The 26,738-nt window shown below is 39.3% G+C and overlaps 1 protein-coding gene across 5 annotated transcripts in view; it reads left to right on the top strand.

Moving 5' to 3' along the window:
- The first annotated feature begins 296 nt into the window (after positions 1–296).
- The window catches only part of TNKS2 (tankyrase 2), a 66,957-nt gene continuing 40,515 nt past the window's right edge, over positions 297–26,738 (top strand). For 3 of the 5 annotated variants that reach the window (XM_081823843.1, XM_081823845.1, XM_081823844.1), the window contains exons 1-7: positions 297–755; positions 14,891–15,115; positions 17,254–17,349; positions 20,458–20,494; positions 20,654–20,729; positions 21,101–21,195; positions 23,868–23,934. In XM_081823843.1, the coding sequence (XP_081679969.1) occupies positions 557–755; positions 14,891–15,115; positions 17,254–17,349; positions 20,458–20,494; positions 20,654–20,729; positions 21,101–21,195; positions 23,868–23,934 (795 nt within the window). In that variant the 5' untranslated portion in view covers positions 297–556. Of the gene's footprint in view, positions 756–7,989; positions 8,567–14,890; positions 15,116–17,253; positions 17,350–20,457; positions 20,495–20,653; positions 20,730–21,100; positions 21,196–23,867; positions 23,935–26,738 lie in introns of those variants that run through there. The other 2 variants (XM_081823840.1, XM_081823842.1) reach the window with 2 other exon arrangements.

Here is a 26,738-nt window from a genome sequence, read left to right as displayed (position 1 = left end):
GGGCTCTTTTCAGTGTAATAACAATAAGGAAATTCAGCTCAGGAAATCCATGCCTTAAGAAAAGACAACTAAAACCATTCGACTTCAGCAAAACCCACTGCAAAGATGGCGGTGGGACGAAGCCCCTCTCCTCCCGCGGCCAAAGGTTCTAGCCTCGCATTTCCCACAAGCCCCTCCGCAAGGCCCCCGCTTGCCGAAACCTGCCGGGCCGGTCTCCCCCCACTGCGCACGCGCCGCACCACGTCACGTGCCCTCCCAGGGCTCAGCGGAGCTGGCAGGAGGGGCCTTGCCAGCTTCCGCCGCCGCGTCGCTTCGGGGCTCGAACGGCGGGTTCGCGCTGCCTCCGCCGCGCAGGGGTAGCCCGGGGTCGCGGGGCCGAGCGAGGGGCGCGCGGCGGCGCGGCCATGGGACTGCGCAGACCCCGGTGACAGCAGGGAGCCCAGCGGCCCGGGCCCTGAGCACGTCTCCTCCGGGGGGCCTCGCCCTCTTGCTCGCAGGGCCGGGGCTCCTACTGCCGTTGCTGGCGCTGCTGCTGGCGGCGGCGGCGGCCAGGATCATGTCGGGCCGCCGCTGCGCCGGCGGGGGCGCGGCCTGCGCGGGCGCGGCGGCCGAGGCCGTGGAGCCAGCCGCCCGCGAGCTGTTCGAAGCGTGCCGCAACGGGGACGTGGAGCGAGTCAAGAGGCTAGTGACCCCCGAGAAAGTGAACAGCCGCGACACAGCAGGCAGGAAATCCACCCCGCTCCACTTTGCCGCAGGTAACTGGGACCGACGTCGCCTGGCCTCGCCCTACACCCCACCTGCCCACCCTGGCTCTCAGGCCTGAAACCAAACACTGTGCTCCTCTGCCGCCAGCTGTTCCCCCCTAGGACTCCGGTGCTGGTCGTCTCGTTCTCATCGATTGGGGACCGAGGCGAGGACATAGGGCTAGGGGGCGAGCGTGCCCCACTCACTGGAATTTTTTTTTTTTTTTTTTTGCTTTGTTTTATATCAACAATACCTGTACCAACTTCCGGTCTTGCTACTCCAAGAGCCTTACATACACAAGAAAGAGTAGGGGACGCAGTAGACCTTGTGGTTTGAAAGGCCAGTTATCTCCACAATTTATCGTTCTTGCAAGTTCCACGATAACTTTATCAATCCTTTGGGTTAGGGTCTTAAAGGCCTTTGTAAAATACAAGGATGTAATTTAGGAGGAATAGCTTAATTAGCCATTGACACATTAGTGTTAATGGGTTTATCAGGGTACTCAGTCATTAACAAGTTTCTGGAGAGGCTAGAACTGGAAATAGTCAAGTTTGGATGAACTGAGATCTGACTTAGGGTGGGTGGGGGCGGGTCGTGGCTGCCACATACACACAAGTTGGGGTGGAAAGTGGTAGGATGAGAGGAAAAGATGGTGGAGGTACTTTAGGTTGGATCTAGAATTGAAATTGGGACGAACCTCGCCTCATTCTGAGAGATCGTTTGAATTACATTTCCTTTAATATTTACTAGGTTGACTTTATGATATAAAGGTATTTAGTTTAATTGAAGAATTTAAAAGAACTAGGAATGAAATAGTTTATTTCCATAAAGCATTTATACCTTTCACTTGGAGAAAAGATCAGGACTATATTCTCAGGTGAGCTATGCATGATTGAAAATGGGAGTAGGTTTTCATACTTAACGATAATCATGGTTTTTTATTTTGTTTTACATGATTGTTTAAAGTAATTTTTTGAAAAAGCAGAAGGATACGTTTTAAAATGTTCCCTCCTTTTGGAGTAGAAATGATGAGCAGAGAAAGAGTGTAAGAAAAATTTCCATGTTCACAGACATTGCCTTTACTTGATTTGTTTGCTTTAACTTGTCCCTGTTTTAAAATCTAAATCCTACTAGAAGGTATGCTTTCTTTATCAGTTCCAACTTTATTGGGTTCCTATTTGGGGAGCCGTTGTAAGAGGAAGGTTTGGTGGGAGAACTAGAAACAGCCTGTGGGCAGCAGAAAGGGAAAGGAGAAAAATACTGAAGTCAGATCTCACCTGTTTGCCATTTTGCCTAAAATTTTAGTGATCAGTGCTATCTTTTGTCAGCTAATTTGGATTGTCCTGTTTGGCCATGTAGTCAACGTTTAAACAACCGATTTGGCAAATTGTCGTAACCAACTGATAAGTAATCCAAAGGGTAGTGTTACTTAGATTCTGTTCACTTGATCTGTGGGATAAAAATAGCCAAGCAAGATCTTAGTTGCTACCTTTCAAGAATTTGGTGTATTAATGAGTTCATATCTGAAAATAGTAATATTTAGAGGTTATGGGATTAGCTTCTTATTGACCTTGTTCCTCCTCCACCATCCCACTCTCAGTTCTTTCCCAACATTTCAAAGTACTTTTTTACATGGATTTCATGTGGCTGTGACTGAAATGGAAAATTTGTTTTTGGAACCAGCCTGTCTCACTGTTTATCCAAATTATCTGGTAAGAGGTTATACAACTGAGAATTTAAGGTGTAAAAGGAGAGTAAGAAAATAAAAGTTGCTAATGGTGTACATTAAACCAGAGCGTTAAAAGCCCTGCATTTAAACCCAGGCATATAAGAAACTTTTTAAAAAATTAGCTTTGTAAATTCAATCTGAGTTATTAATTAATGAGAGAACCTATTTTAATTTTTAAATAAATGTATCCAGCTGCATTTTCTCTTATATGTGGAAAATAAATTTTATAATCTCTTGTAGACAGTGAGCTGTCACTCATATTGGTGTGCATATAAACATGCCATTGGAAGCTCAGTGTAGGTGTGGGGACTGTGGAACTGCTTGATGAAGCAGTTCCTGGTGTTTGTACATCGTAGGGTAAGCTGTGGAGGGAAATTCTTTTTTTTTTTTTTAACCAATTAAAGTTTGGCAGTTTTATGGGGACAGGACACATTTTTGTCTTTCTGTTTTGATTTCCAAGGAATAGGAATGAGATCTGTGCAGACTAAGGAAATGAATCATGATAGAACAGTTTAGGAAAAATTTGGTTTGTCTTCTGATGTAAAATATTTAGTTAAATTAAAAGAAGGGGCGCCTGGGTGGTTTAGTCGTTAAGTGTCGGCTAAGTATCTGCCTTCGGCTCAGGTCATGGTCCCCTGGGATCCAGCTCCCTGCTCAGCAGGAAGCCTGCTTCTCCTTCTCACACTCCCCCTGCCTGTGTTCCCTCTCTAGCTGTCTCTCTGTCTGTCAAATAAATAAATAAAATCTTTAAAAAAAAAAAAAAAAAAAGAATAGGCACTTGCTCCCAGTAGTTAACTTCCAAGGAGTTAAGTTCTGTTAATGAAAAATAATCAACATAAATAGGAACTTTTTTTCTATTGGGTGCTTTTTACTCTTAAACTAGATTGCATTTCTAATAGATAAATATGATTTAAGAAGCCATTTGGTTTGTTTGTTTGTTTTAAGATTTATTTATTTATTTTAGAGAGAGTGAGAGAGCTCAGGGTAGGGGGTGGCAGAGGGAGAGAAAGAATCTCAAGCAGGCTCTTCGCTGAGCTTGGATTCTGATGTGGGGCTCAATCTCATGACCCTGAGATCATGACGTGAGCCAGAATCAAGAGTTGGACACTTAACGGACTGAGCCACCCAGGCGCCCCTTCAGAAGCCATTTCTTATGAGAAAAATTGTTTCCTCTTCAGTCCCCCACCACACACAGAGGATATGAATGATTTTTTTTTGTAATACATCACAAAACCTGTAGAGGCAAGTTGATAGATAGGGAGGCTGCAAGTCTAATTTTGCCGAAAGCAATAGCATCTGAAATTCTTGACAGTATAATCCCCTAGAAAACAGCAGATTTCAGTAAAGGAGCTTGGTTCTCTATGAATTTATTTCTGAAAAATAAAGAAGAGAGACAAAAACTTTGGGAGAAAGTCATGTTGTTTGTCATAGCCAAAGAAAGAAATATGTAGCATTCTCTAGAATCTTAGAATGGGGTTGGGGGTGGTGATAGAATTCCATGGCTTCGGTCTTTGGGGTGTGCAGAGAGGTATCACTCAGTAGAGAAATATGTAAAACATTTATTAGGTTTAAGGAATTCACATGTAGAGATGATGGAAAGAGATGAGGTACATATTTATATGTTACTAGACAATGACAAGTTGAAAAGAGCTTGTATTGTAGAGTTCTAGCTAAGCAAGGTAACACTTGTTTTGTATTTATATGCTACTCAGCTATCTACATTGGACTAAACCTGAATTTCAACTATTATATTCAGTTTTGTGTGAATTGCATGTAAAAGGATTTTGGGGGGGTTGGTGTCTGTTTTTGTTTTAAAGATTTATTTATTTGAGAGGGAGATGGAAAGCGTGCTAGCAGAGGGGAGGGGCAGAGGGGGAGAGAGACAGAATCTCAAGCAGACTCCCCACTGGGTGCAGGGCTTGATCCCATGACCCTGCACTGAAAGGAAGAGTCCAGCCGCCCAACCAGCTGAGCCACCCAGGCGCCCCTTTTTTTGTTTTTTATTCAGAGGAGGGAAGTGGAATTAGAGCATCTGGAATTTATTATAAAAGCAACAGATAGAAAACTAGAGTCACTTTAGAGATGAAAGAAGACTACGGTTAGACAATGTGACTGTCTTCACATATGTAGAAGACAAGTATAAAAGTGAAGTGGGTATTGGATATGAGTTGTGTGGCTTGGGCAATCAAAACCAGCGCCAGTAGGTGAAAGGTTACAAGGAGTCAGACTGCCTTTAATAATCTGTTCGACTGTGGAATCGGCTGGAAGTGTCCAAACAATGGTTGGAACATTGGCATCTTTCGGAGATGTTGTAGAAAGAGTGGGCAGTTGGACCAAATGGTCAGAATCTGGACTAGTATAAGAAAGTGGAATGTTTACCCCAAATGAATGTTCTAGCAAGTCAGCTACTGAAGATATAATAGCCTTTGTGATTGCCATTCATATCCTTTCCCAAAATGGTGCTGTTGCAGACCTCCAAAAACATCTCAATAGCATTTCCTAATTTTGGCTATAGGCCAAAGCCATAATTATAGGAGATGCACAAAATGGACCCATATTCCTTACCTAGGACTAGAATTATAGATTGTTTCCAGGATTTGTTTTTGTTGTGGGAAATGATTAAACCCCACATCAGTAAAAAACCCCAATATCAAGTAAAGACCAGTCTAAGAATTCAGAATCTTTCTTGACTTACCAGATCTCCCAGTATATTACCAAGACTTGAGCTATACCTCTTTCTTCAGATCTTGTTGGACTTAGAGATTGACTTCAGTAATAACTAGTTTGGAGTATTTGTTTCAGTACTCCCCCATTCAAATTGTCAGGATTTGAACAACCCAGAGGCTATGGCACTCTTTTCCAGGTTTCTCCTAGTCTGACCAGAGAGGTAGTGTATCTCCCAGGTTGAGCTGAGCAAAACCTTATTCCTTGTATTCCTCATTCTAAAGAAATACGTATGGAAAATACCTTTTCTGGATCTTGGTAAACTAAAGTTAATAGTAAGTGAGAGGTTTAAAATGGCATCCCTCAGAAAAATCTGGTAAGAGTCCTGGCTGTCTAAGTCAAAGCTGAAGGCTTCTTGATTATACATTCCCAACTCCCAGACCACAAGAGCCTTCTCTGTCTCATGGTGTTTGTTGACGTTTTCTGTTTTAGAGCTTTTCCTTCTGACAAAACCCTGTGTGACACCAGCCTGGGCATCACTATCATTTCATATCGGACGGGTTATATCAATGGCCCATCCCACATTTGGACTGTAAAAAAAGGGGAGGTGGTGGCCCTCGGTGAAACTTCCTAAGAGGGGTTTTTCTGTTGTGACTTCCACTGCTCTTTGGAAGCCATTCAGATTAAATCATGTTTTAGTATAGTAGCAAAATAAGATGTTGTTAACAATAGTCATGGTTGGCAATAGTCCTGAAACTGATGACACCGAGATAGTAGTGAAATTTGGCAAGAAAAAAATTGAATAGACTCCTTAATGATCACAAATCATCAACTGCATATTCTCTTGTGAGGGCCATTTGCTTACTCTTCCAACAAAGTATTAGACAGCGTACTAAACAAATGTTTATCAAGTCCTGCTGTATGCCAGGTGCTGGCCTTGGCCAGTGAACAGAAATGAACAGGACGGGCGCCTGGGTGGCTCAGTTGGTTAAGCGACTGCCTTCGGCTCAGGTCATGATCCTGGGGTCCCTGGATCGAGTCCCGCACCGGGCTCCCTGCTCAGCAGGGATCTGCTTCTCCCTCTGACCCTCCCCTCTCTCATGTGCTCTCTCTCTCAAATAAATAAAATCTTTAAAAAGAAAAAAAAAGAAATGAACAGGACATAATACCTACCATTAAGTGACACAGTTTATTGATCAGCAAATTTACTTTCCAAATAAGCCTGTTTTGTTTTCCTGCCGGTGCTTTTTAGTGAATTCAAACTCAATGTATGATTTCATCAGTATTTTCAAATGTGGAGCAGTATTTGAAGACGAGTCCTGTTCCACAATTATAAAATAGACTGCAGTGTACCTGAGCAGCCATGACTACTAACTTTAGGCTTCTGATACCTTTGTAAAGAGATCCTTAGGATTTGGAGATTGGCATTAACTCTGAGGATATGCCTTCTCATGTTTTACCTGGCCATGATTGGAATATATCCTGCAAAGCTTTTTTTTTTTTTTTTTTAATTTTTTAGAGTACTTACCAGAAGACTTTGAGCTGTTCTTGAGCCCATTAGAATGAGGATTTCATCAAGGATTAGCCCTCAGAGCTTGAGAAGCATCTTAAATCTAAAGGTTTTGGGTGCCTGGGTGGCTCAGTTGGTTAAGTGTCTGCCTTCTGCTCAGGTCATGATCTCATGGTCCTGAGATCGAGCCCTGCATCTGGCTCCCTGCTCAGCAGGGAGTCTGCTTCTCCCTCTCTGTCTGTCCTGCTAGTGCTCTCTCACTCTTTCTCAAATAAATAAATCTTTAAAAAAAAAATCTAAAGGTTTTGCCAAACTCCTAACAATAAAAGATTTTAAAATTTGAAATAGCTACTTACTGACCCCTCTAAATAATTTTTTTTCATGCCAAGAAGTGGCTTCAGACCTTCAAAAGCTCCAACTCTTCATTTAGTCTTTCAGGATAGCAACATGACCTCTACTCACATATTGTAGTCCTTATAATGCGACTTTAAAAACGTGCTGATTTTGAGGGTGCCTGGGTGGCTCAGTCTGCCTTTAGCTCAGATCATGATCTCGGGGTCCTGGAATCGGGCTCCCTGCTCAGCAGGGAGTCTGCTTCTCCCTCTCCCTCCGCCCCCCCCATTCTCTCCCTCTCTCTCTCAAATCTTTAAAAAAAAAATAAAAAATAATTTAAAAAAAATAAAAAGGTGCTGGTTTCTGCTGTCAGTCTTCATACAGGTTTCAGTGATCTTAATGGCTAGGGAATCATGTTGATACGAAGCTATTGAATTAGTCATCTGTGTCTCCAACTGTTGGTAACTATGTAGCTATAATTCCACCCATATCTTCCCCCCGCTAAAACTTCAGTTTTAGTATTCAGTCTAGTATTCTTTCATACATGTCAGTATTGAGTCTCTTTAACTCTGGTTTTAAGCAAGCCTCTTCTCTTCCCAAATGATATTTTAACAAAAGGCTACTTCTGGGCACCTGGGTGGCTCAGTCAATTAAGTGTCAGCCTTCGGCTCGGTCATGATCCCAGGGTCCTGCTTCTCTCTCTCTCTCTCTCTCTCTCAAATAAATAAATAAAATCTTAAAAAAAAAAAAAAGGCTACTACTTGACCTGTCTTCAGCTAGATCACCAATCCTTCAGAACAGGTGTCTTCCTAATTGACACTATCTGTTGCAACAACCACATGTTCAACTAAGGTTATTTCTATGCCCACCTCACCTTTTTTGAGAAGTTAGCCTGTGAGTCTCCATTTTGATTACTTCAGATGTGTTGATTACCACTGAAAAATAGTGATCCTTCTAAAAGTGCTTAGGCACATCGAGTAACTTTCCAAAAGAAGAGGTACTTTTATTAATTTTTCTTTATTCTGATTACTTTTCTCTTACTCTCCAGATCAAGAATTCTTTTCCAAAAGTATTTCTTCATCCATGTGGGTACTGAATGGCTGGGGTAGCAGAACCATTAATTGGGGCAACTGTGGATGACTTACTTGGAGAGGACAGTAAGATCAGTGATGCCCAGGCAGAAATAAGGAAGACTCAAGTCAGAGCATAGTGGCAAGAGATTTGGCCTTTTCCTCAGACTTTTCCTTCTTGGCTTCTGCAATGTCGTTCTTGCTTAATTTTACTTCTCAGTCTCCTTTTCTCATATTATGATGTATTAACTCAGCAAATATCAATAAATTGCTATGTGCCACACAGTATGAAGGACACTGGGACTGTAATGATAAACTAAGAGAGACTGGTTCCTGCCTTTTATGGAACTTAAGAGTCCAGGAGATAAGTAAATAGTAAATTCAAATTTTAGTAAATGCCAGTGGACATTGCTGTGAACAACAAAGACAAAAATCTCCATTTTTCTGCAGCTTGCATTCTAGTGGAGAAGAGGGGGAGACCAAGGAAACAGAACGTTAAGATAGGAAGTAATACAGGTGAGTAGAATGGACTGCTTTAGGGAGGATGGTGAAGGATGGTCTCCTTAAAGTGGCGACATTTCAACAGATTAAACAATAAGCAGAAGGAATGAATAGTGAGGGATGGCTACAGTGAGTAGTGAGAAGTGCAGAGAAGAAAGAGGAGCAGCCCGAGCAGAAGGGCAGCATGTACCAAGTCCCTGAAGTAATGTTGGCATACTTGATAAGCTGAAAGAAAGCTGGGTCACAGCTTGGAAACTGAAGAGTGGCATGAAATGAAGTTAGAGAAGTAGGTAAGAGCTAGTTCATGCAGCATGCCTTGTAGGACACAGTAGTAGAGTGATTGAATTTTATTCTGTGAGCAGTACTAGGAAGCCAGGGAACTATTTTAAAGAAATATTATATCACTGGGGCACCTGGGTGGCTCAGTCGTTAAGCGTTTGCATTCAGCTCAGATCATGATCCGGGCGTCCTGGGATCGAGCCCCTCATCGGGCTCCCTGCTCAGCGGGGAGCCTGCTTCTCCCTCTCCCACTCCCCCTGCTTGTGTTCCCTCTCTCGCTCGCTCTCTGTCAAATAAATAAAATCTTAAAAAAAATATATATATCATTGATAATATAATACTGGTACATATTATATCACGGTTTAAATAATTTAAATAACAATGATTGTTTATTTGTTTTCTGGTGGAGGTTTTTTTTTTTTTTTTTTTGGTTTTTTGTTTTTTATGTAGGCTCCATTCCCAGCGTGGGGCCCAACCTGGGGCCTGAACTCACGACACCGAGATCAAGACCTGAGCTGAGATCAAAAGTCAGAGTCTTAGTTGACTGAGCCACCTGGGCACTCCATGATGATTGGGGGTTTTTTTTGTTTTTTTGTTTTTTTTAAGATTTTATTTATTTGAAAGAGAGAGAGAGCACAAGTAGGCAGAGAGGCAGGCAGAGGGAGAGGGAAAAGCAGGCTCTCCACTGAGCAGGGAGCCCGACATGGGGCTCGATCCCAGGACTCTGGGATCATGACCTGAGCCAAAGGCAACTGCTTAACCAACTGAGCCAGCCAGGCGCCCCATCCATGATGATTGTTTTTTAAAGGTCACTGGGAACAGAACTGGAAAGGCCCAATTAGACTATTGAAATAGTTCAGGCTGGAGACAGTAGTGGTTGGGTCAGAGCAAGGGTCATTGGAAATGAAGAGAAGTTTGGGAACATGTTGAGTTTGAGATGCCTTTGAAATATCCAGGTGGAGATATGTCCAGTAAACTGTCTGGAATTCAGCTGAAGAGTCTAGCTAGACTGGAGATTTAAATTTGGAGGTTGTGTATCTAAATGGTACTTAATGCTATAGGAGTAGATGAGATCATCTAAGAAGGGAAAAACGGATAGAGAACTGAGTCTGGAGGAATGCTGACATTTAGAAATTGGGTGGAGGAGGCAAGATGGCCTCAGGCAGATAGGACTGCCCAAGACTTGAACTCTTCCTCTTCTGCCACAAACCTATTTTGTCTTCAGCCTTCCCATCTAAGTTGATGCCAGCTCCACCCCTTTATCTCTCAGTTGAAAAACTTTAGTGTCCTCCATTAAATGTCATCCATCTCTCACTCTCACCTTTTCACCCCTACTCTCACCCCACATCCAATCCATGAGAAACTATGCAGGCTCTACCTTCAGAGTATCCAGAATCTGCCCTATTACCCTGACAGTTGCCACCAGATTCTTAGAGTGGTCCTCAAGCCTATATATCTGGCCCTCATTACTTCTGACCTCATCTCCTACTTTGCTGCTGCTTTCTCACTCAGCTCCAGTCACTCTGGCCCTACTGTTGGCAATTAGGCTAACTCCCTGTCTTTCAAGTCTTTGATCAAATGTTACCATCTCAACAACACCTATGGTGACCTCCCTATTCAACTTTATAACCCACCTCCATACACACACACTGATCACTCTCCTTATTCTGCTCTCTTTCCTATAACATTCTAGCATATTTATTTTTTGCATTTATTGCTCATCTCCCCCCATCTCCACAGAATAGAAGTTCCTCAAAGGCAGGGATTTGGTGTCTTGTTCACTAGCATGTCCCAGGCACCAAGAAAAGTGTCTGCCAGATATTCCCTGACCATTTGTTAAATGAATGGATGAGACAGGAGGAAAACCAGGAGTGTGTGATGAAATGGAAATTTTTAGAGAGGCTGTTTCAGCAAGGAAGAGAGTACTTAGTTGCCAAATGTTGATGAGGGGTCTGGTCAAATGACAAATACATGTCCCTTGGATTTGGTAACATGGAGGTTTTAAATGACCTTGATGAAAGCAGTTATAAGGAAGAAGCAGAAGCCAGACTGGATTTGGAAGAAGTGTGAATAGGAGATAGAATTGGTGACAGCTTTTAGAGATTTGATTATGCAGGGGAGCAGAGAAATGGAAATTTGAGTTTAGGGAAAATATTGTTCATAAAATGAAAGATGTAGAACATGTTTACATACTGTCAAGAATGATCTAGTAGAAAGAGAGAGGTTGTTGGGAGTGGGGAGAGAACAGAGACCTTGAGAAGGTAAGAAGGGACTAAGGTGCAAGATGAAAAGTGATGGATCTTTGGTAGAAAGTACACCTCTTTCAACAAAACGGATAGAAAACTAGTGCTTTGTAGTCAGCCTCATTTATTTTCACGCATGGCTTCAAATGCCATCTTGATGGTCACAGCTCTAGCTCATACTGGTTTCCTGAGTTCCAGATCTGTAGAACTTTCTACTTGGTATTTGATCCACAGGCACCTCACAAAGCATTTCCAAAACCAAATCATCTTAACTCACAGAACCTGTTTTGTTTCTGAGATCTGATTGTCACCCCCATTCCTTCTCTGTCCTGAAATTAAAGAAGTCACCAGATGCTGTCAGTTTTCTCTTTTTAGTTACTTCTGGCAACATTGTGTACAGTAGCAAAAAATTAGTAACAACTATCCATGAGAAAGGAACTACAGATCTCCAGTTGATGATGGTTTGACTTATGATTATACAATTTTACAGTGGTGCAAAAGTGGTATGCATTCAGTAGAATCCATACGTCAAATTTTGAATTTTGATCTTTTCCTGGGCTGGCACTATGCGGTACAGTACTCATGATGCTGGGCAGGGAGGGGCATTGACCTGCAGCTCCAGTCAGCCATGCAATCGCAAGGGTAAACAACCAGTTCACTTAAAGCAATCCTGTGCAACCATTATGTTACTCTTTCAGTATAGTATCCAATCAATTACAGGAGACACCCAACACTATTATAAAATAGGCTTTGTGTTAAATGATTTAGCCCAGTTGTAGGGTAATATATGTGTCCTGAGCACATTTAAGGTGGGCTAGGCTAAGCTATGATTGATGTTCAGTGGGTTAGGTGTATTAAGTGCATTTTTTACGTAAGAGTATTTTCATTTTAATGGGTTTATCAGGATATAACCCCATCAGAAGTTGAGGAAGATCTGTAGTTAAATTATGATACTTCCAACAAATAAAATAGGTACTGATAGGAGTTGATTTCTGGAATATTATTAGATTTTTTTTTTAAAGAAAGATACAGAGCAGTGGTTTGTTTGTTGTTGTTGTTTTTAAACACTACTAGGTATTTGCTTGTTCTTCAGTAACCTCTTAAAATGTATAGCAGTATTTTTCGTACTATTTCTAAGAGATGCCTCAGCAATACAGGGATAATTTTCTTTGGGTCTTTGTGAGGGGCTTTTGAAGAAGGAGGATTCACCCTGAATTGTATCATTACACTGAATTCAGTTAATTTGCAACTCTGTGAGTGCCAGTTATGTACCAGGCATTGGGTATTTTTGCAGTGATCATGCCATATATTGGAATTTTATAAAATTTCGTTAGGAATTGTTAGCTCAAAAAGGTATATGCACACCCCTGTTCATTGCAGTGTTATTTACAATAGTCAAGACCTGAAGCAGCCTAAGTGTCAATTGATGGATGAATGGATGAAGGAAATGTGGTATATGTATATATTTATAATGGAATATTATTTAAACCACAAGAGTGAAATACTGCCATTTGTGACATGGATTGACCTTGAGCACATAATGCTAACTAAAAGAAAGAAATATTGTATGATTTCACTTATATGTGGAATCTTATAAAACAAAACAAAAACCCAAACTCATGGATAGAACAGATTGGTGGTTGCCAGAAGTAGGGGATGGGGACGGTGCATGGGTAAAGGTGGTCCAAAGATACAAGCTTCCAATTACAAAAATAAGTGCTGTGGATGTAATATACAGTATGGTGACTGTAGTTAATCACTATATATTTGAAAGTTGCTAAGGGATGAGAGATTAGATCTTAAAAGTTCTCATCATAAGAAAATTTGTAATTATGTGTGGTGATGGATGTTAACTAGACTTACTGTGATCATTTGACAACATATATAAATATTGAATTATTATATTGTATGCCTGAAACTAATATGTTTTATGTCAATTATATCTCAGATTTTTTTTAAGGACAGAAAATGATTCTGTTAAAATCTGCTGCCTGAAAACAGTGTTAAAAAACACTATTCACTATTCCATAGACAAAATCCAGATGCTACCTTAGCATGACATATAAAAGGTTCTTCCTCATCTGGCATCTGCCTAATTGGCATTCTGTATCCTATTAGGAATGATTTGCTCTTTCATGTTCCATGCTTGTGTACATTTTGTCTCTTCTGCTTGTGCTCTTCCCTTATTCCGATCCTTCCCCTCATTTTTCCTCTCCCTATTCTCCTAATGACCCCTTAATTCTTCTGTAAACCTTCAGCTCAGATGTCATTGCTGGAATCTCCTTGGGTAGTCCTTCTTAGTCTCTGCTTTCCCCCAATTTGGGTATTCCCTTCTTTGGACTCTAGTAACGTTTTATATATACCTCTATTATGGCAGTCATATTGTATTGAAATTCTTGGCTCTTCTTGTTTCTCCCTGTCTTAAATTGTGAATTCTTTGAGAATAAGGAGAATCAGAGATACAAAGATACTCATTTTTGTGACATGGAGCCTAGAAATATTAAAAGAAAACATAGAATCCAGTTAATCTTTGCAGCCATCTAATTCTTCCATCAGCTGCAACTAGGCCAGCCCCGGGCATACACCTTAAAAGCATTCTACCGCTGCTTTCTCATTCAGCTCCCACTGTGGTCTTAGAAGAACTAGTATTCAGCCTTGGTGGTTTTAAGAATATTGGGGTAAAACTTTAGATGAGTGAGAAGGGTCTTCTGTCTCTCCCAGCACAAAGGTATACCTCCCCATCTGCTTTAACATATGCCTGAAATTCTTTTCATTTCATTTTTTTAGCTGTAAAAAGGTTTTAAGTGCTGTTATGTGAGAATGAGAATGGTAGGAGATTGAAATTCATTGGTACTAAATCCGTAAACCATTATAAATGAGTTGTAGGACTTTTTCATTTTGTTAGATATGGGGGCAGTTACAGCAGAACTGTGGGACATGGTTTTCTAAAGGAGGCCTCCTACCTAGAAAGAAGTTGCTTGTGTTGTGCATGTGACAAAGTAGGGGCTCCTTTGAAGATACCTGACGTCACACCTTTGCCTAGGATCACTTTTATCTTCCACTGCATAGACAAATATAAACTGTAAGCAGATTTCTTTTGTTGCTATCTCATAGTCCCCCAATTTAGTGCAACCATTTTATGAGATAGATGTGGGAAAGGGATTCTGTAGCAAGAGTTACTTAGCACATCTGAAAATGTATGCACTCTAAATATGCAGAACTCCATATTTGCAATTAGAAATGCTATTCTAGAGTGGAAAACATTTGAATGTTGGGCTTTCGGCCACCTATTTCATAACCATTCTCTGAAGCTGGTAGTACAGTTGACCCTTGAACAACATGAAGGTTGGGGTGTTGACCCCCTGTGCAGTCAGAAATCTGCATATAACTTTCGACTCTCCCAAAATTTAACCACTAACAGCCTATTGTTGACCATAGAAGCCTTACTGATAATATAAACAGTCAAGTAATACAAATTTTGTATATTATATTTACTGTATACTGTATTCTTACAATAGTAACGAAGAGAAAATACATTTACAGAACTGTAAAAAATCTGCTTATAAGTGAACCCATGCATTTCAGACCCATGTTGTTCAAGGATCAGCTGTATTACTTAAACTGTTAGAGAGACCCTTGGCTTTTTCGTTAAGATTAGTGATATATTCCAGATCCTCTTTTCATCAGTTATTTTTTGAATTGTTGAATCTTTTGTTATTCTTCATCCAAAGACATTTTAGCATGGCTAGTACTTAGCGACACTAATTAATATATTTTCTTTGGCGAACTTAAATGTGGATAATTTGCTTTCTTCTAGGTTTTGGGCGGAAAGATGTAGTTGAATATTTGCTTCAGAATGGTGCAAATGTCCAAGCACGTGATGATGGTGGGCTTATTCCTCTTCATAATGCATGTTCTTTTGGTCATGCTGAAGTAGTCAGTCTCCTTTTGCGACATGGTGCAGACCCAAATGCTCGTGATAATTGGAATTATACCCCCCTCCATGAAGCTGCAATTAAAGGAAAGATTGATGTTTGCATCGGTAAGACTATTTACTTTCCTGAATTTTCCTGAAACAGTTTGTAACTATTCTAAGTCTAAATTGAATTCATTTGTTAATATGATCAAATTCTGCCAGGCTGAATTTAAATACTAAAGAACACTTTGTGATTTAATCTAACCATTATTTACTGAGTGTCTGTTTTTATATGGTACTAAGCTTAAGTTCTTTAAAGAAGAGAATACAAAATTCCTGTTCTCTAGAAATTTAGATTTCTTCTGAGAGAGTAAGACACATGAAGAACCAGGTAAAGTCATGGTGGACGTGAACAGGAGTGTTAGAGGGAACTGATTACAGTGACTTGGTTGGAGTCAAGTTGCTTCCTCCTGGAGTCTTTCCAGGAAGTAGTGGGAGAAAGATTGAAAAGGTAGGTAGGCTTCTTTAAAAGAGCTTTGAATTCCAGGTTAGGGTGCTTGATATTTTTATGTAGGTAGTATGGAATCACTGAAGACTTCTAAGGAAACAGTCTGATGAGAGTAGCATATTTTCAGAAGAATGATCGATAGGGGGCTAGGTTGAATAGATGGCATCAGAGAGACCAGCTAGGAAGCTGTAGAATAACCCAGATGAGAAATGATGAGGGCATGAAGTAGGGCTTACAGAAACATTTGAAGGACAAATTATCAGTCATTTAGAATGCTTTAACAAATGATAGAGAATTTCCTGACAGGTTGATCACTGACAAAATTATCATTGAAAAGGTTGCTTATTTGAGAGTTTTCATTAATCTGGTGTTGACTTTTCTGAGCCTACCAGTCAGGGACTGGTAGTAAGCAGGACTCTGCTTACCTTAGCTCTATTTCCTGATGCAAAACAGGGGCAGTTGAAATCCTGGAGACTGATAGAAAACCAACTGTGTGCATTAGGAAAAGTCCAGGTGCTCTAAGCTGGACTTAACTGTTCTCCCCTCATCCCAATGCCCCAAATCACTATTTATAGTGGTCAAGTTAGTTCAAGTTAGGTCATTTATAAAGATACACATTACCTAGTAACCTCTGCCCAATTCTCCTTTCCTGTGTGTTATCTAAGTTGCTACTCCCTCTGCTCATAGTCCTTTTCTAGTTCCTGAGTCTCAGGCATGTAAATAATCAGCTTTAATAATAATGTAGGGTTTTCCAAATATAGTTATAGGTCTTCACTGTCCAATATGGTAGCTGAGGACTTGTAATATGGCTAATTTGAATTGAGATGTACTTTTTACAAACCAGATTTCAGAGATTTACTTTGGGGAAAAAAAAAAAAAGGAATGCAAAAATCTCAATTTTATATTGATTACAATATAAGTAAAATACTGAAATGATGGTACTTTGGGTATATTGGGCTAAGTAAAACGTGTTTAGAATAACTTAACCTGTACTTTTTATTTTTTTTAATGTGGCTACTAGAAAATTTTAAATTACATATATGGCTCACATTTTATTTCTATCAGCCAGCACTATTACAGGTAGTAGTAGAGTGGAATGAATATAACCCTGTCAAAGAACAGGAGGTAGGCTCCCCTTTCTGCATGTTATTTGCCTGTCTTTCCCCAGTACCTTATTTATAGAGTGTGCTAGAATATCCTTATATAACAAATAACAATACAGAAAATAGCACAAGTCTTTTTTTATGTGCTCTAGGATGTAATGTAACGGTTTTGATTTGGGGTTTGTTAACCCTACAGAGAGTATTTTTTTCTTTTTTGAAGAATTTACCTGTGTGATTTTATTTTTCTTTTTTAATTCTATACATCCCTATTCCTGGGCTATCCGTAGCTTTAGAAATTCCATTTTTGTTATGATAGGACAGTCTAACATAGACAGTCGTTCATTTGGAATGAGAGAACAAGCTTTCAAGCAAACTAGCCTTTTATTTCCTTACATACTTTTATCTCCTTAGTCACAAAGCAAAGGAAACCTGACATTGAGCTTAGGGGACATTTATTTAACGTGTCTTGTACATTAAATAATGCAATATTTTATACAATCTTATCTTTAAAATATAACATTTAGCATGCTATCAGGATATGAAAGGTCTTTAAATAACTCAAAGACTTCTGGACCAGAATTTTTGAGAAGATGATTTACTAAAATCAGATTGTCATGATTACCATTTTGAAAGGTAGTGTTGCTCTGTTGCAGTGCTCTTACAGCATGGAGCTGAGCCAACCATCCGGAATACAGATGGAAGGACAGCATTAGATTTAGCAGACCCGTCTGCCAAAGCAGTGCTGACCGGTAAGTCTATGTACTCATTGGGTATTCTAGGAAGAATATAAAGAATTGAGCTTGCTAGGTAGACGGTCTGCTTCCTGTAGTTAATGACTTAACTAGATCTTCAAAATACTATCAATTCAGTTGTTACTCTTTTCTACATCTGGACAATTGGCACTTGATTCTTGTCTAAGAAAAGTAAAACTTCTCTTTTTTCTTTTTAAATTGGTGTTTAGATTTGTGCTTCCTGCCTTATTTTGGTCAGGGGTAATAGATTATTGTGTGTTACTGCCATGTCTTCAGGATGTTCTTTAAATGTCCTGACTTTTCCGAGCAAAAATAAACAATTGGGACTACATCAAAATAAAAAGCTTTTGCACAGAGAAGGAAACAGTCAACAAACTAAAAGGCACCCTACAGAATGGGAGAAGATATTTGTAAATGACATCTCTAATAAAGGATTGGTATCCAAAATATAGACCTTAGAAAAATCAACACCCAAAAAACAAATAATCCGATTAAAAAATGGGCCGAAGACATGCACAGATATTTCTCCCAAAAGACATATAGATGGCCAACAGACACATGAAAAGATGCTCAACATTGGGGCACCTGGATGGCTCAGTCATTTAGCCTCCAACTCTTGATTTCAGCTCAGGTCATGATCTCAGGGTCATGAGATCGAGCCCTGCATCAGACTCCATGCCCAGCATGGATTCTCTCTCTGCCTTTCCCTCTGCTCCTCCCCACCCCACTCCTGTGCGCACGTGCGTTCTCTCTCTCTCTCTCAAAAAAAGATGCTCAACATCACTTATCATGAGGGAAATGCAAATCAAAACTACAATGAGCTATCCCCTTACACCTGACAGAATGGCTAAAATCGACACGAGAAACAACAGGTGTTGGTGGGGATGTAAAGAAAAAGGAACCCTTGTGCACTGTTGGTGGGAATGCAAACTGGTGCAGCCACTATGGAAAACAGTATGGAGGTTCCTCAGGAAGTTAAAAATAGAACTACCCGACGATCCAGGAATTGCACTACTGGGTATTTACCCAAAGGATACAAAAACACTCATTCAAAGGGATACATGCACCCTGATGTTTATAAAAGCAGCATTATTTACAATAGCCGAGATACAGAAGCAGCCCAAGTATCTATCCATAGATAAATGGGTAAAAAAGATGTGGTATATATACACAATGGAATATTACTCAGACATAAAACGATGAATTCTTGCCATTTGCAACAACATGGATAGAGCTAGAGAGTATATGCTAAGTGAAATAAGTCAGTTAGAGAAAGACAAGTGCCATATGATTTCACTCTTGTGAGGAATTTAAGAAACAAACAAAACAAGCAAAGAGGGAAAAAAGAGAAACCAAGAAATAGACTCTTAACTATAGAGAACAAAACTGATGGTTAACAGGGAGGTGGGTGGGAAGATGGGTGAAATAGGTGATGAGGATTAAGGAGTGTACTTGTGATGAGCACCTGGTGATTAAAAAAAAAAGGAAAGTAGCTTAAAATATTTGAAATCTCAGAAATTAATGTGCCCAGTGAGTAGGTTTATGAAACATCTCCTTTTGAAATCAGAGAATTGATATTTCCAAGCTAGAACTGCCTAAAAATGCTACTTTTCTAAGCATTGCAGTTCTGATAAAAATTTTTTGTAATGTATATGGTTTTATGATAAGGTTTTATATAGACTGTCAGTTTTAAAAAGTAAAATATTTTAAAATCTAAAAAAAAAATAAATGTCCCTGAGTTTTCCAGATAACATGTTTTACCCCCTTTATATACTATTTTTTTAATGTGTTTTAATCTTCTTTTTTTTTTTTTAATGAAACCCTTTCAAAAAGCTCTAACCGTTATCTTTTCTAAACAGTGGATTCTGGTCATACCAGTTTCAGTACCTTGAAGCATGTCAGTTAATGTTCTCTCGTAACATATTCATGTCTTTGGAACCTATTAACATGTATAAGGCTTAGTCTCAGGTTCATTTTAGACTGTCAAGCTTTTTTGAATGGTAGTATCCCCTTCACATGTTTCTTCCTCATCAGAGTGTTCCTCTTAAAAAGCTCTCTGCCATATTGTTTTCTGGATTCTTATCTGTGTGATCACCGTTAGAATCATGTCTGATCTAATAGTCAAGAGCCTGAGGGGTTCTGCTATGAGCTCTTGTGCTTGGACTTTGTGATATTTCTTCTGGTATTACCAGGAAAATTTAGACCAGTCCCCAAAGACGTTCTATAAAAGTGAGCTGTTATTGAACCTATCACTTCTGTGTTCATTTCCCCCTTCACTATACCATTTTATTCCCTGCTTTTCTCTTTTTAAAAAATCTTGGGGCTCAAAGAATCCTTGCATTAGCAATCTGTATATATTTGTATTGTGGACAGCAGTTTGGATTTTATTTCAGCAAATCAATAAACACTGTCCGTGACATTAAATTATGTTAATTTAAGTTGTATTCATTTTAAAGTTTTGTTTGTATGCATTTGTAAATATGGAAGCCAAGCTATGGGCATAAAGAATTTACATTTAATCCTGTTCTTATGTGTATATATTTAAAGTAGCACTATAATATAATTTTAGTGTTGGAAAATCTGCATTCATAAAAATATTAAGGATTATGTCCAGTTGGTAATGCCATAAGATTATCTTTTGTTATCTCTATAATGTTGGCATATTGGATTTTGTTTTGTGTTACTTTTGAATGAAGTTGTGGGTGCATTTTGTCCGTTGCACAAATAACATTGGTTTTAGGAAATTTGAGCAGTAAAAAGAAAAGGAAAAGCTCTCAGTAACCTACCACCTAAGACAAACTTTGTTGAAATTTTGGTGTATTTTCTTCTTGGCTTTCCTTTTTTGGTGCATATTGTTTTCAAATAGCTTCATTATGTAATATTGGATTTTTTTTTTTTTTTTACTTTCATAACAAATGTATTCCATGTTCTTCATATAACTATTTTTTAAATTGCACAATATTGTGTTAATTAATCATTTTGTATTTATTGGAAATTTATTTCCAAATTTATCTACTTTGAATGTAGTTCATGAGGATCTTTATGCATTAAGTTGTTATTACTTTTGTGATTAATTTTTTTTAATTTTTTCCCCCTAATTCACAGGTGAATATAAGAAAGATGAACTTTTGGAAAGTGCCAGGTGTGTACTGGTGTTATAAATATGTATCGTGGATAACTTCATCATTAATTTTTTTAAATAATAAACTTTAAAAGAGAATGAATTTTTGTTTGCTCACATACATGTCTGCAGACAGGATCTGATGAATACAAATTGCTAATACGTTTTTTTGTGTGCTAGGAGTGGCAATGAAGAAAAAATGATGGCTCTGCTGACACCCTTAAATGTCAACTGCCACGCAAGTGATGGCAGAAAGGTAGTTCCTTTGACAGCTAAGCTGTTGTTCTTCCTCCTGGTAACATGAAAATGCATTTATCTTACTAAAAATTAAAACATTTGATGAGAATGCTGATACTTTCTTTTAAGCAGTAATTTGGATTAATTCTTAAACTTAGTAAAACTTTACTGATAAACATTTAGTTGTTTGCTTCCTACTTACAATAATGAACTTACAAACTTATACTATGCCTTTGGTAAATATGTTGGATTTTGTAAACCCAAAATGAGAACTATGAAGATGGTAAGTTTTTTTCTGGAATTCTGGTATTATATTTGGTTTTTTACCTTTTCACACATTTTTTTTAGCTATTATTGTAATTTCATTCATTTGTCTGATTAATATTTCAGTCAACTCCATTGCATTTGGCAGCAGGATACAACAGAGTAAAAATTGTACAGCTGTTACTACAACATGGAGCTGATGTCCATGCTAAAGATAAAGGGTAAGTAAGCATTGGGAAAAAACGAGGATTTCTTAAATGTTACTGTCTTTATTATAATCTCTGTAACCATATAAAAATCTTCTTGCTAAATAGTGTAAACATTATTGAGCTTTTACAATATGCAGATTGCTCTGAGGACACAGGAATTATAAAACCTTAAAGCCACCACTTAGAGGGCTTACACTACACTTTAGGAAGCATGACTAGATACCTAACAATATAAGTTCTCTACTAAGTGTGAGGTGATAATAGAGATAGTACTGTAGGAGTTCCCAGGAGGGAACTCTCAGTGATAGCTGTCCTGGATAGAAAATCCTTCAGGAGGGGGCGCCTGGGTGGCTCAGTTGGTTAAGCGACTGCCTTCGGCTCAGGTCATGATCCTGGAGTCCCAGGATCGAGTCCCGCATCTGGCTCCCTGCTCAGCAGGGAGTCTGCTTCTCCCTCTGACCCTCCCCACTCTCATGCTCTATCTCATTCTCTCTCTCAAATAAATAAATAAAATCTTTAAAAAAAAAAAAAAAAGAAAATCCTTCAGGAGGAGGTGATACTCAACCTGGACTCAGCTCAAGAAAGCAGAGAGTTTAGGGAACATCATTGTGCAAGAAAACTTGTGTGAGAGGATGTGCTAAAGCAGATATTACAGCATATTTAAGAAACAATGACTAGACCAGTGTGGCTGAAGCAGATGGATTTACATAGGGGAGAGATGAAGGCTAGGGTTGGAGAAGTAGGTACGACCCAGGTTTTAGAGGACTTGATATTCCAGTCTAAGGAATTCACACTGTGAGCCACAGTAGCCGTTGAAAGATCTTAAGCAAGGGGAAAGATTTTTTCTAAAAGAGGAGTTTTAGGGGACACATTCTGGCAGCAATGTGTAGGGTAGTTTGGAGAGAAGGACCAGAGGTCAGAGAGCAGTGAGCGTAATCATTGTAAGGGTTCAGGCATAATGAGGATCTATAATAATGTTGCAGAGGAATGGAAATAAAGACACAGGTGCAAGAGATACTATAGTGTAAGAATGGGTAGGATTTGTTGACTGTCTGGATGTGAGGAGAGAGGAATAAAAAGATAACTACATTTCAAATTCTGAAGCTGAGTGACTGATACCAGTGATACACATACTAAAATCCAGGAGGGAAAATTATTTTGGAGGAATTATTTTGGAACCAGAACTCAGGAAACTCAAGTAGAGGTAGCCAGTAGATAGTTGGGGAATGAAATTAGTGCTCAGGTTAGAAATCATACAATAAAAAATGGTGAGGGGTGCCTGGGTGGCTCAATCGGTGAGCATCTGACTCTTGATTTCCACTGAGGTCATGATCTTGGGGTTGTGAGATTGAGCCCCGCATTGGGCTCCACACTCAGTGGGGAGCATGCTTGAGTGCTCTCTCTCTCTCTCTCTAAAATAAATAAATCTGGGACGCGTAGGTGGCTCACGCGGTTAAGCGTCTGCCTTCGGCTCACGTCATGATCCCGGGGTCCTGGGACTCAATCCAATACCAGAAATCCAGAAATCACATTGGGTTCCTTGCCTAGCAGGGAGCCTGCTTCTCCCTCTGCCTGTTGTTCCCCCCTGCTTGTGCTCACTCTCTTTTTCTTTCTCTCTCATAAATAAGTAAAATATTAAAAGAGTAAAAAATAAAATAAATTAAAAAAAAAAAGTGGTGAGGAAAGCCGTAAACCTTTAAAGAGAGGACAGGTAGAATTAATGACTACACTGTCAGTGGCCATTACTCACCAGAGGCCATCATAGCAGTGTCTGTGGTAATTAGTGAGTGATTCCCCAAGTAAGAGCAGCTTAAAGATACAAGTCAGGATTTTAAGGTTCCACTGTACCTTCCTATATAGAAAGTTCTTTCTCCATGGCCATCATGAAGGAATTGGGTTTAGTTTATTAATTTACCCTATAGAATCTGAAAAAAAGTTTCAAAGAAGAGCCAGTGTTCGAGCTCTGAGTTTGGAAAGGATTGTAGGAGTAAGCCAGGAGGGAGGAAATCTGTTCTACACCAAGGGGACAGTATGCCCAGAGGCATAGAGGGAACTACATGTGGTTGAGCATACCATCACTAAAGGGTAAGGCTCCAGAGTGTTAGACCATTGCATGCCAGGCTAAGCAGTTGGAACCAGTTTTCAAAAGCAAGGAAGAACCAATGAGACATTAAAACAAGGAGTAACTACATCAGGGGTGCCTGGGTGGCTCAGTCGGTTAAGTGTCCGACTCCTGATTTTGGCTCACAGTCATGGGATCAAGCCCCACATGGTGCTCCACACTGGGTGTGGAACCTGCTTGAGATTCTTTCTCTGCCCCCCAACCCGCTGTCTCTGTCTCCCCCCTTAAAAAAAAAAAAAAAGGAGTAGCTACATCAGATTTACTTTTAGAAAATCTGGCTACAATTTGAAAAAGAAATTGAAATAGGGGCTGTTTGAGTAGTACAGGAAGAAATATTAAAGGCGTGGTGGTAGCCTTGGAGAAAAAAAAGATGGATGTGAAAGAGACTTGGAAGTTAGAATTATTGGAACTTAGTGTTCAGATGGATGTTAAATTTTGTGCATTTCTATTAAAGATCACAAAAGCCGTTTGCTATTTAAATCTAAGTGTGAATTTAATTTAAATTAAATGAACTAACTGTAATAACACAAGCTTCTTTCATCCCCCCGCCCTCATATTGTAGTGATCTGGTGCCCTTACACAATGCCTGTTCTTATGGTCATTATGAAGTAACTGAGCTTCTGGTCAAGGTTAGTTCTCTTCTGTTTTTCTTAGAATTATATAAAATCACTTGAAATACATCATATACCTGTTTACTTTGTGTTTTTAGTGCTTGGTGGATATAGAAGGAATACATATAATCATTCTAAGATGTAGATGAGTGATAGGTCAACATTTGACTGCTTTGAGATTTTTTAAATACCTTAAGATTTTAAATATAAAATAGCACTGTCATCTTGTGAATAGCACCTTAAATGATTCTATAATTTGTGGCTAACGGTGAAGTTTCAAAATCCTTGAAAATACCAGAAAGCAATTTTTAGTGATTCATATATTATGAAAACCACCAGTTACATTTGCAAGATCTTCCCAGTTATACTTTGGGTTGCAGCAGGCTCATTTGGTAAGCTGCACTTCTTCCAATATGCTGGGCGGCTCTTGTTTAACAAGCAGCTTCCCAGGACCAAAAACAAACTTATTTTGCTCCCTGTTGGATGAAAATAGAAGATACATATTCTCCTTCAGAGTAGGCAGGAGGATGTTATCCACATCTATTTCCTTTTGTCCCCCAGTCTCTGCACATATATTTGACCACATTTTTTAGGCTTCTCTTACTCTGCACCATTCTGCCCCTTTTAATGCTTTCCCTCATTCTAGCAGCAGCCGTCATGGCAAAGATATCTGTTCCCAATGCCTCCATGCTTTCTTTTCGGCATGTGCTACAACAGGATTATTTTCCCACAGAAACAACTTCAAGGATTAGATACTCTCTGAGTAGCCCCTAAGCCTTTTTAAATGTATAAGGCGGTGGTTGCAACATTATACTTTTGTAGCAGTAATGCTTTTCTTATTGTAAAACTGAATCTTGAATTCAGCAGAACATTTGGAATATTATTATGGATAAAAGTGAAACATGAGACAGACTGCATTGGGACCTACAGACAACTGAACTGTGTTTTCCTAAGACCTTATGTTCAATAAATAAGAATGGCAGGCTGGGGCGCCTGGGTGGCTCAGTTGGTTAAGCAACTGCCTTCGGCTCAGGTCATGATCCTGGAGTCCCGGGATCGAGTCCCGCATTGGGCTCCCTGCTCAGCAGGGAGTCTGCTTCTCCCTCTCCCGCTCCCCCCTCTTGTGCTCTCTCTCTCTCTCAAATAAATAAATAAAATCTTTAAAAAAAAAAAAAAAAAAGAATGGCAGGCTGACTAGAGGTCATATGTATAGAGGAGGTTAGCTGAGGTGAGGTTGCAGTTACCAGAGCACTCAAGCTCAGGAGTGTCTGGATTTGGCAAGTAGATAGAGACAGGGAATACAGGCAGAAGGTGTAGGCAACACTGAGTCAGTTGGCAACTCTTGCTAAACAGTTGGCTAGCAGAAGCTGGCATTTAACTGCAAACATTCACTTAACTGCTTTTCATGACCTGGACACTGTAGAAATTGTGATGTGATTGCTTAAGAAGCTAACATGATCTTATAGTAGAGTAGAAGTAATAGTGTCAAAAGCAAATGTAGCAATAGATGGAATGTACTTTTTCTCAGACCAAATTGAGACTCTGTTGTTATTCTAGGCACTCAATAATTTCTTTAATGGAGCTTTTAAACTAAAGTATATTTAGCCAAGGGCCGTGAGGGTGAAAGGAAATCTAGAAACCATCTGATAAGAAAGATGAGTGAAGGAGCTGAAGGTGTTTAAACTCAAAAACGTAAGAGTTGCTCTTAAATATTGCCAAGAATATGGATCTCTTTTGCTCCAAAGAAAACCAGTAGATCAAAGTTTAAAATACATATTTAACTTAATGTAGAAAAGAACTTCTAGTAAGACAAGTTATCTAGTAATTATGAAAAGTCATAGTAGTTGAGAATTAGTTTCCCATCATTGAAAGTACTAAAGGAGTGAGTAGCTCATTTGCCATCTGAAGGAATGTTATGGAAGGGATTGTGAGAGATGAGAGATTGAACTAGAATGACTTCTGTGGTCTCTCCAACTCCAGTACTTGGAAATGGCTGAAATTAAAAAGACTAACAATACCAAGTATTAACAAGGATGGGGGAACACTAGAACTCAAATATTGCTGATGGCAGTGCAGAAATAATACAGCCACTTTAGAAGACTATTTGTCAGTTTCTAATAAAAGTAAACCTGTATCTACTATATCATCCATCCAGCAATTCCATTCCTAGGGACAAAGCACGTGTTCATAAAGAGACTTACAGATGAATGTTCATAACACCTTATTCAAAATAGTCAAAAACTAGAAATAGTCCAAATGCCCATCAGCAGGATGATGGTTAAGTAAATTATGGTCTGTCCGTACAATGGAATGCTACTCAGCAATGAAAACTATTGATAACGACATGAATGAATCTCAGAAACATTGTGTGTGAAGGAAGGTAGACACAAAAGTACATACCGTGTTATTCTGTTTTTATGAAGTTCAAGAACATATAAATCTAATACATGGTGCTAACAGAATGGGGGCATGAATTATCTATAAAAGGAGCATGAGGCAACATTCTGGTGTAATGAAAGTGTCCTGTATCTTGAATTGGGTGATGGTATCATGGATATACACACACACACACACATATTTGTCACAATTCCTCAAACTATTCACTTAAGAACTATGTTCTACTGTGTGTAAATTATACCTCAAAAAAGGGGAAAACTTAGAGAAAATGCAAGTTAAATCTAAAGCTTCATTCTTTTTTTTTATGTTAATCACCATACCTTACATCATTAGTTTTTGATGTAGTGTTCCATGATTCATTGTTTGCATATAACACCCAGTGCTCCATTCAATACGTGCCCTCTTTAATACCCATCACCAGGCTA

The sequence above is a fragment of the Leptonychotes weddellii genome, chromosome 6 (assembly GCF_054177405.1).
Source record: "Leptonychotes weddellii isolate Sample4059 chromosome 6, ASM5417740v2, whole genome shotgun sequence".
Lineage (NCBI taxonomy): Eukaryota > Metazoa > Chordata > Mammalia > Carnivora > Phocidae > Leptonychotes > Leptonychotes weddellii.
Note: the sequence above shows the minus strand (reverse complement) of the source record. Positions and strands in the feature narration are given on the sequence as shown.